The sequence below is a fragment of the Loa loa genome, assembly GCF_000183805.2.
Source record: "Loa loa unplaced genomic scaffold supercont3.69, whole genome shotgun sequence".
Classification (NCBI taxonomy): Eukaryota; Metazoa; Nematoda; class Chromadorea; order Rhabditida; family Onchocercidae; genus Loa; species Loa loa.
Window position 1 is genome coordinate 15,953 of NW_018108249.1, and position 10,590 is coordinate 26,542.

At 30.9% G+C, this 10,590-nt stretch overlaps 2 protein-coding genes across 2 annotated transcripts in view; one reads left to right on the forward strand and one right to left on the reverse strand.

Moving 5' to 3' along the window:
* LOAG_17392 (hypothetical protein) overlaps positions 1-2,350 on the forward strand; it is a gene marked incomplete at both ends in the record, with an annotated part of 3,276 nt that extends 926 nt beyond the window's left edge. Inside the window, 4 exons of the mRNA XM_020450054.1 lie at positions 406-588; positions 1,068-1,176; positions 1,778-1,920; positions 2,213-2,350. Of these exons, the coding sequence (XP_020306320.1) occupies positions 406-588; positions 1,068-1,176; positions 1,778-1,920; positions 2,213-2,350 (573 nt within the window). The remainder of the gene's footprint in view (positions 1-405; positions 589-1,067; positions 1,177-1,777; positions 1,921-2,212) is intronic.
* Positions 2,351-5,434: 3,084 nt separating this feature from the next.
* On the reverse strand, positions 5,435-10,362 carry LOAG_05547 (hypothetical protein; the record flags this gene model as incomplete). Its single annotated transcript, XM_003141084.2, has 9 exons — positions 5,435-5,769; positions 6,167-6,367; positions 6,605-6,726; positions 7,053-7,185; positions 7,473-7,625; positions 7,731-7,979; positions 8,299-8,415; positions 8,757-8,884; positions 9,216-10,362. 9 exons carry the CDS (start codon positions 10,360-10,362, stop codon positions 5,650-5,652), a joined length of 2,370 nt encoding a protein of 789 aa, XP_003141132.1. The 3' UTR covers positions 5,435-5,649.
* Positions 10,363-10,590: the final 228 nt, after the last annotated feature.

A 10,590-nucleotide genomic window follows, 5' to 3' on the forward strand; every position in this document is an offset into this window, starting at 1 on the left:
ACTTGGTAAATGTGAGAACTTTTTACTGATGGATATAATAACCTTTTATTTGATGGATATAACATGTAGTAATGCATTCATTAATCATTATAATTTCACTTAATCTTTAACTGTATTAATTAAATATTACTGTTTCAAAGAATATTCGTCTAATTCTTGACTTTTGCGAATAATTTTGAAATTATTATTCTTAATTAGTTCTATACCAACATAATTTAAATTAGCAAATGCTAATTTAAGCAATTTTGAATGATTATCCATTTAATAATTAATTCATATCGTAATTCATCACTATCTACCTGTAATAATTTAACCTAACTATGTTTGATGTGGATTTTTATTTTTTAGAAACCACATATATTGCCTTCAGTATTACCTTCTGTAATTTTGCAAGTAAAATTTTAGGCAATGTTATGCAAACTAGCGGAAAGCATCATGCATGTGATGCAACAGGATCCAAAATTAGTTCCTGAAGCAGAATCAAAAATGGAATTTGAATGCCCATCAAATCAAGATCCAATGGAACTGCTAAGCATATCATTGGAAGCAATGAGGGAAAATTTTTCAGCTCACATTTCAGCACTTGAGGTTTAATAATCTAAAATAATTAATAGATTCATAGACAATTTTAATTAATATTATTAGCGCTATAACAAAAAATTTTGAATTTAATTATACTGGTAAAGTTTATTTATTTATTATTAGGTATGCTACGTGAAAAACTTCTGTAGATTTAATATTTCAATGAGAATTGAAATATAATTGCACCTATAAATCATTTAAAAAATCTATAAATCAATTCCATCATTGATATGATTATTGAAATTATCATATTATCAAAAAAAAAATTTACAATCAACGAAAAAAGTTTATTTTCATAATTTCTAGGTAGAAAAATAAATTGACAAAGCACTAATTCAACTTTGACATTAATCCTAATAATTATTTGTTAATCATTAATAATTTCCTCTTTTTAATTGAAGAGAAGAGAAGAATATTCCATTTTTCTATTTTTATAACTTTTGACCTTTCATTTTAAAACTTCATAAGTTAAATGATAAACTTAGGCTTGCATTCATGCATGCACAAAATTAGCTATGCTTCGTCGATCATATCATAAACGAGGACGTCGAGCTATTCATTACATTCGAACTTTTATTAATGTCGATTATGTGTGTAAGATATGCATTCGTATTATCTAATTAAAAATTTATTAATTAAACTACACTACTACTACTACTACTAAAGTATATATCAATTATATTCATTTATCATATCATTCTATTTGAAAGGAGAAAAAAATTTAATAAGCCGTAGAAAGAAAGATTTGACTGACAAATGGATGAATTATTAATTATTATTAATTGGCAATAATTAACTGTTAATTGATAAAGTGTCTGTTGTCAAATGAAAAAAACATTGAAACTAGCAATGAAAAATAATTAAGTTATTATTTATGATAATTTAATCATTCCATTAGCAGAAATGAAATGATTAAACTCATTGTATTAGTAACAATTAATTTTCAAATATCACTAATTAGCAAATAGGATAAGTGAAAGTTTTTGGAAATTACAACTAAAAGAAAAGAGGAAAGTTAGGAAGAAAAAAGAAAAACGTAAGAAATATTTAAAACAATATCAAATTTATATAAATGTTTAATAATTATTCAATGAATAATTCGTGTAGAGAACAAGCAATTGTTAATATTAAATAATTAATGGGGAAAAAAAATTTATTGAAATAATATAAAGTATAGATTTAATAATAATTTTAGTACTGAATAATCAACGTCAAGAACTAATGAAACGTCGTGAAGAAATGGATTTTGCAAAACATGAATATGCAAATAACCCAACGGAGCAAAAAAAAGAAAGTTGCAATAAAGCAATTGCAAAATTTAACGAACAATCCGAAGAGGTTAGATGGAAAAAAAAAATGCCTAATTATTTTATTATTCAAGTATAATTGAATAAAATAATTAATTTTGTTATTTAAATTAGAATTTAATTGAAGTGAAGAATGAATAGTTTAATTACTATAATTTAAAATGCATAATGTAATTGCTATTTTTAGATCAAATGAAATTGATATAAAAAATAATTGCTTTTCTTTCATGTATATTAAATTTTAGATTTATTATTTTAGTACCATTTAAAATGATTTTATGTAAATTTTTTTTTTAAAGAAATTATTTATAGATTTATTGTAGGTTTTTAAAGCATTAGGCACAATTCAATCTAAAAAAGAAAAGCATCGTTTGGAACTTATCAAAATACTGGAAGAAATGAGAAGATATCATAATAATGCAGCCGAAGAATGTCTCCTTGTATGTAAATCAAAATGGTAATTTGATATGTATAAATCTTTTATTATCTTATTATACATACTTTTTGTACATGTCTTTTATTTAAAAATTAACATTATTACTACTATTCATCATTTAATATGAATAAAATTCATGCATAAATAAATTTTTAATTAAAAAGTTCAAATTTTGCAACAATCAACTAATCATTTTAGAGTGATACGATGAAAATCTAATAATTCATTTTTTTTTGCTAGATTTTTCATTTTGATAATTTGTTAAAAAAAAATTATTTTTGATTAATTAATTACTAAGATTGTTGATACATATAATATTAGCATTTTCAATTACTAATAAGTGACTCTGAAAGTTTCGATTGATATTTAAATATTGTGATTGTTTTTATGATTGAAAGAACATTATGTGCATTGTAATATTAGCATGATTAATGCTGAGTTTTTATTAATCCCTATTGTCATTGATTAATTGAATTTAATTATTCGATTATCTAATTCCAGTCATTATTCAGCAATGCATATGTTAATTAACAACTTCCTTTTTGGGGTTTTCCTTTTTTTCTTCTTTTGTCAAGGATATGATTGATTCCATGATTTTATCAGGAATAAAATGCTTTTAATTTTGACACATTCATTTTGTCATTTATTAATCAATTACTGTCGTATGGGAAGCATCATAATATAATAATTAATTAACAAATAGCAAATGCACTTACCTCTCTAAAGGCATGAAGTAGTATTTAGATGATGATGGACGATTTATTAAATTACGATCTTATTAAAAAATAAAACAAAGCTATTAGTAAAATTGCTACAACAATGCGACAATCGTATTCAGTAATTCGTATGATTTATACCCTTTGACTACAAAAGGATACTGTAATATAGTTCGACGATAATAATTCAACCAAAACTATATTCTTTCATCTTGTTAGAATCAGATGAGAAATTTTTCGACAAAATGGATCTAATAGATGGATGAATGGATCATGTATCATGTACATCTACAATACGCAAAATTCTCAAAATCAATTTCAAGCAGTATTAATTATACTTCGAGACATTTTCACATATGTTTATATTTCCTTAGCAATATGAAAGAATATCATATGTAAGCTTGGAAACACGTTGTTACTCTAATTTATTAAAACATGATCTAGATTTGGTTGAAATTTCTGAAATTTTGGATTTACTTTGTTTAATCTAAACTTAGCCAAATCTCTTTTCCTTCCTTGTTTTTTGCTCAATAATTGATAAAATGTAAAAACAAATATTAAAATTATTGTCATCAATTTCTGATAACAAAATGAATTGATGAAGCATTTTTAACTGCATATATCAACATACAAGAAATATAAAGTCATTTGAGTTATCTCATCTAATTTAAAATAAACGAGTATTAAAATTAGTGATATGTTGGAAAAGAAACAAATTTACAATCAAAAAATAAAACGTATAATAAACCACACCTTAAAATGGAAAAACTGAAATAGGACGAATCTGAAACAAAGAAAAAAAGCTTTAATTTTTAGAAATGAATGACCGGTTAAATGAGTGTTATTATCATGATAGGCGGAAGTTATTCGTAGATATTTATCCCTTCCATAATTAGCAATTATGGTATATGATTCTTACAGGATATACAGTAATATCCTCAATTTCATCGTTTTAATCATCCGTATCATCAGTTATAATATGTTGGTTGGTGGTAAATTTAGTCAATCAATACTTTATGATATTTCTTTCAGTCATCTGAAACTCTCTTAGGAATATATCCTGAATATATTTCTCATATCACCACTTGGCTGCTCCATTTGCCGTATAAATGAATCGGGAAATTGAGAAAATCATTAAACACAAGTAAATAATTCATTTAAATATATTGAAAACTTCAATAAATGTTGGCAAAACATAGAAATTAAAAAGAAATGATGAGAAAAAAAAAACAACAAACATGAGGCATACTGAGAAAATACGCACAAATGGAGAAAGAATGAGGGAAAATAGAAGGAATAAAGTAAAAAAGGCTATTTCATGTTGTAAAAAAAAAAAAAGGACACTAATACAGAAGTGAAAAATGAAAGATGAAGAAGATAAGAAAAATAAAGACGGTGATAACAAGTGATAAGGGATTGAGACAAGGCATCTTAATGAAGGAATAAATGTACTTCCAACAAAATTCATTGCTAAACTATTTGACAAAAACAAAAAGGAAATCCATCAATACATGTAATCTATTTCGGAAAACTAGGAGAGAGACAGAGAAAGGAGGAGAGAGAGGAAAAGCAAAGGGGAAAACAGATAAAACAAACAACATACTCTATATAAACGTCAAACAAGTATGGACAGGAATTAAAATACATGCAACTAAAATATAAATTTTAAGCTGTACATTATAAAAAAAAAAAGTTCGTAAGCAAAATTAGCATAATATTATCAATATGCATTATTTACTCTATTCACTGTTTGCTCGCCTTACCTAATTTTTATTTTTTCCTCACCATTTTCCGCATTTATTATGCTTCATATTCATTAAATATGTTGCATGATAATTAGTACAAAAATTGATGATCAAATAAATACATTTCTCAGTTAGAAAATCAATCAGAGGACAAAAACAAAGCGTAAAATTTTTTGCAATTTTTTTTAACAATAACGACAAAGTAATCTAAAATGGAATGAAACAATATAAATTTATTTGTTCATATTTTATCCACACCATGGCAACAAGTAATAATTATTATTTGGGTGATGGAATAGATTTTAAAAAAAAATGTTCCGAAATGACAACCCAACCATATTTGGTTTATTTTTATTTTCCTATTTACAATAATAGGCAGAAGTGAATAAGTATAAAATGTTAAATCTTTTTGACGAGATTCAAAATACGCATATTCTTGGCCATCAATGTCCAGATTAGATGGGCATATATAGGATTTGCATATTTGATTTCTGGCATAATTCTATAAGAAATCTAAATTCTGACCTGAGAGGCAATTAGAACGATGACATTGTTGCCAACACAGTGGTTCATAACTTCTGTCAAAACGGACATAATTATTAATTAGGGTGATGAAATAATAAATCTTAAGAGAATAAAATAATACAATCGTACTATAAAAACCAAGACGGAAAAGAAGGAAAAACAACCCATCTCTGCAATTTTCCAGCAAGGAAAAGTTGCTAATGTGAACTCAAGCGAATTTCATCTAGACATACAAACTGAAAGTGTAAATTTGAAGAGAAAAACATCAGTATAAATGCCTGCTCCTAAAAAAAAATTCCCTCAACCACAAATCACGACATATATTATTTCGATTGATTTCAGTCAAATTTAACCAGACAGTAATTTTTGGATAATTCCAACACATCATCGTTGCTCAAATCGCTAAGTACACCAACTCGACCACCACCCAATAAACCGAATTCAACCATCATTTTTGTCTGAAATAACAAACCTTCGATTTGATTGATTCAACCCACCCAGTTTTAAGACAGCATACTGCTTCAGTGTACGTAATCAATACATGATTAATTAAGTCATCCACTCCACACTTTTTCTTTAAAATGGTCACGAGAGAAATGTTTTGATATCTCATGTTACATTCGATTAAAATATTAAGTCACTAACGTCCTTCCGAAATTAAAGTTCACTGGAGGCTTCAAAGGAAAAGTAGGAGAAAAGACTGGTGAAAACTAAAGGCTGATAAAACTGATTTGATAAACTAAACCACCAGCAAATAAAATAAACAAAAGGTAGCGTAATGAGTGTTTATATACATACAGTAAGACAGGTAACACTGGAACCAACTTTGCTACATACTAACGACAATAATTTTACCTTTATATCTTCATCACTGATATCGAATGAATGGCTATCCGAGAAATCCATGATAAATGTTCCGCTTGCTAGGAGAGGTACTGGTACTTTGCATGAGTTAAATGCGGAGATTATGGTACCCGTTGGAGCCGGATAACCACTAACGCTTCGTGTTCCAGCAACAACGATTAATTCTTTTGCCGCACATGGCTCTTCACGGATCTGCAAATATTCCAATGAATTCTGAAAAATTACTTGTAATACTTCCGATGAGTGGTTGCACGTTTGATGGCTTAAATGTTAACCATTATCCTTGCAGAATTAGAGTCGCTTGCATTCCCTTATCGATAATCATCCGGGAATCCTTGGAATCGATCGTCAGGACACTATACAACTAAAAAGGTCTTAAAAGTCCATTAAAGTCGTCGCCACTGGACGGAATGGAGTCCTCTCTCTTACCTGCACACCTTCCTTTCGCGCATTCATTTCAGCAGCTGCTAGATTTGATCCAATATTTCCAGATGCGTACATCAAACCAACAACAGCACCGGCATGTAAAGCTTTTTGAAGGCTAACAAGAGCTGAAAAAATCACCACATATAACTTTGGAATCAAAATTCAAATTTAAATGGACAAACTACCGAATGCACATTTCATCACAACCATCACAACAATACAATCACCATCACTGCTACATAAGGCACAACGATTTTTTAGTTACACTTACCAACTCAACTCTGACAAACTTTTTTTCAGTCCATTTTTTTGAGGCAAAAATCCTGAAACTTCTCGAAATGAACACGTCACATCCCAAAAATTTTCATCCATATAATTTTACATAAACCGACAAAAAATGCCTGGTCTGATGACAGTTTGAAGGAAGAACAACAAATATACAAATACGAACAGTTAGGGAAGCGTATAGTAACCGCTTTTGGTGAATTTCCGATTACAGCCAACGTTTGGGTTAGTGTCGCTACGGCACGAATCCATTGACTTTTAGCTTCATCCAGCGCAGCTGTAGCCGCTGCTGCATTCATCTACAAACCTACACTTAACAAAAAAAGACAACCAAAAACATGCGACACATGCTAGTTAATATCAGAAAAAAGACAAATTAAAATTTCTCGATCAGTAAAGTTCACAAAATCGACAACAAAATCTCCTTGCACCATAATCTTCACTATGAGTATTAGTAAGAAGAAAAATTTTTTGTATTTCGCATTCTGTCTAAAACTGAAAAGATTCAATCCTCATTTCTTCGCCATCCTTATTATCCAAATTATTAGACGACAGTAAACGATACCGATGAATGATTAAAACTTACCGCTCCGTATGGACCAGTTGAATTATTTAATGACACGATATTTTCTGCAATTTCATTTGCAATTCGTTGATGTCCTTGCAAGGGACTAGTACCCATATGTGGTGTACAAATAACATTTGGATGTTCAATTAATCCACGAACAAGCGGAGCATCCTGAAATTTCCCTGCATTATCGACACAGTTCGTCCTATCAACAAAATATACAAATGAGGAAATATGAAAGTTAATGTGTAAAGCAGTTGGAAGTAAAATACCAACCTCTACATAAACATCAAAAGCTGCACCACCGACACGTCCTTTGTTTAAGGCTTGTAGCATATCAACTTCATTAATTACACCAGCTTTAGCCATATTAATTATTTTTACACCTTTTCGGCAACGATTCAACGATGAGGCGCACAACAAATTCTTGGTACGTGGTATAAGTGGTACGTGGATGACAATATAATCGGCTTGTGGCCAAAGCTGATCCAACGGAAGCCATCTAATACCATGTCGGGCGGCTTCCTGTAAAATATTTCATTAAATCCAAAGATATTTAATCGTCCTGGATAATTCAATAGGAATGACTAATTCTATAGGACTGACTTTGTAGATTAATTATAGATAATGAAATGTTACTACTATTCCGAGATCTCATTAGACTTAATCCGGAATTCCCAGCTCAATCTAATTGAGCATGAACTTTTAACCATGAATAAATTTTTCTGAATTAGGTAGACTTTTTTTTTCTTTAATATTTTCCATTTTCTATTATGCGACCTGACTGCCTACAATGCTTCCAAAAATAAGAAAAAACCTAAATTTAACAATCAGACAAATCAACCTCTTGTGTAACTTGTGGATCATATCCAAACGTTCGCATACCAAAAACTTGCATACGTATTGCTATTTCCAAACCAATGCGTCCTAAGCCAATGATAGCGAGTGATTTTCCAAAAATCTGAAACAGAAAAAGATAACTCCAATTGACTGTAAGCAAATCCATGTTTCAAACCTGAGCATTTCGAACTGAAATTCCCGAGATCAAATTTTTATGGAAAAATGTACTGTTCAAAAAACTAAATGCCTTTTTTTCTCATACTCATTCAAGCTGAAATTCTATTAATACACATTCCAAAAAAAAATCTGATAAATGACGGAACCCAACTTCCAATTTTAAAGTTAATACAAAATTAATGGATAAATTCTCGACAGCTTTTATCAAAATTGATATTCGAGTTAAATGTCCAGCAAATAACAACAATCCCATGCTTGAATAAAGGACTGAAAAACGTATGAAACCTCTTCGGCGTATGGCTCTGTCCTTGTCCACTTGCCCTCTTTCATCGATGTTACCGCTTGTGGAATCTTTCGAGCCAATGAAAGGATTAATGCACAGGTATGTTCCGCAATATTTTCAGGTCTCTTACCTGCAAACAATAACGAAAATATTAGATACAGAAAATAAGAAAAGTAAATCTTAATACAATTATCATTCTTTATTTCTAATATATACATATGTATGTGAATATGTGAATATCCATATTATACATATATTAATTTTCACGTTTTTAAAGTATTTAACATTTAATACTTAAAACTCGCATTTTTCCCGCCAGACTTCACGAAATTCATTGTGTGAAAAACCTTTTGCATCCGACAAAATCAACAATAATTAGAATTAGTTATTCAAATACTAAATTCATGTTTATAAATGCAACAATCAAATAAGCGCATGAAATAGTACAGAAGTCAACAAACCATTATCCACAATTTCCCAATTGTTGAGTATATATCGTTCGAAAATTTCATCAAAATGGCTCTCGAGTGAATTTCCGCTATTGCCCTTTCGTTTTCGGCTAGTTCCTGATAAACCATTGGCTAACACTGTTGGTACTGTGATACCAGAAAGAGGTACGGAAGCCGATGAGGAACTTACTGAGGGTGGCCGGGAATCTGAACCTTGGAACGAATTGATAACTACAGCTGTACTACTTTCTGGACTACTACGAGTATCGGGACCATTCGTACCATTTAACTGTTCATCTTCAGTACCACCGCTACTGGTAGCTACGGAGGATGTTGCTATCGATAAAGGTAGCACATTAGTCCGATGCGCTGTCGCCGGTAGCATCATCTGTGTTCGCAAAGCTGGTTCTGAGCTAATTAGCGATGCAAGCAGATGAGTCGCTTTTGCCGTACCATCACTATCATCATCTTCAATTTTGATATTTTTCAAGAAATCACTGCTATCACCCGCTGAATCTAGTTCACCCTTTACTCCACCGGTAACCAAACTTAACAGCTGAGAAGCAGAAGATGCCGAAAAGTCGGAGTTAAGATCGAAACCACCAGCAATAGTGGAGATGTCAAAAATATTTCCCGCGGAACCATTTAGCAACGCATTACTCATTTCTTGATACGCCTGTAATTGTGCCGCTATTACCGAATCCTTCTTGAGATTACTACCGTTACCGATACCACCGGTATTATTCTTTCGAGTTGCCTTTTGTCGTGGACGTCCTTTAACGATCGCTTTCGCAAAACCATTCGCTTCACGTTGCCGAGATTCATCAAGCGTCGGTGGGACACAGAAATGATCGTTTGCTTCCGGAAAATCAGGATCATTCACGATGAATCCATTTTTCACAGCAATACACGGAATTTGTGGTGGTTTCCCATCTGGTCCTGGTGGTACCTTATTTTTCATACTACGACATGACATACACCGATAATAGCATGAGCTGACACCCGATTGATTAGTAAATCGAGTTTTGAAAGCGAATTCACGTCGATGTCCGGGATGTGAACGGCTTTCGTATACCAGTACATGTCCACCAAATACTGTTGGAATGAATGTTGCCGGATGCGTAGTGAACTTCGGAAGCTCAGCAGCCGTGAAAACCATCGAAGGAGGCTTTTGGTCCGCCGTGGTTACTATCTCCTGAAATGTAACAGTTTAACCATTTCAGAACAGCTCAAGATCGGTAATTTCCATCGGAAAACTACAGTTTCTTTTCTTCAAAACTATAAAATTGCGTCAAAATGCCATGTAAATTACATACAAAATGTACAACGAAATCCAATATGGATTTATTTTTCAGTATGGATTCATTTCAGGTTTGCAATAGTTATA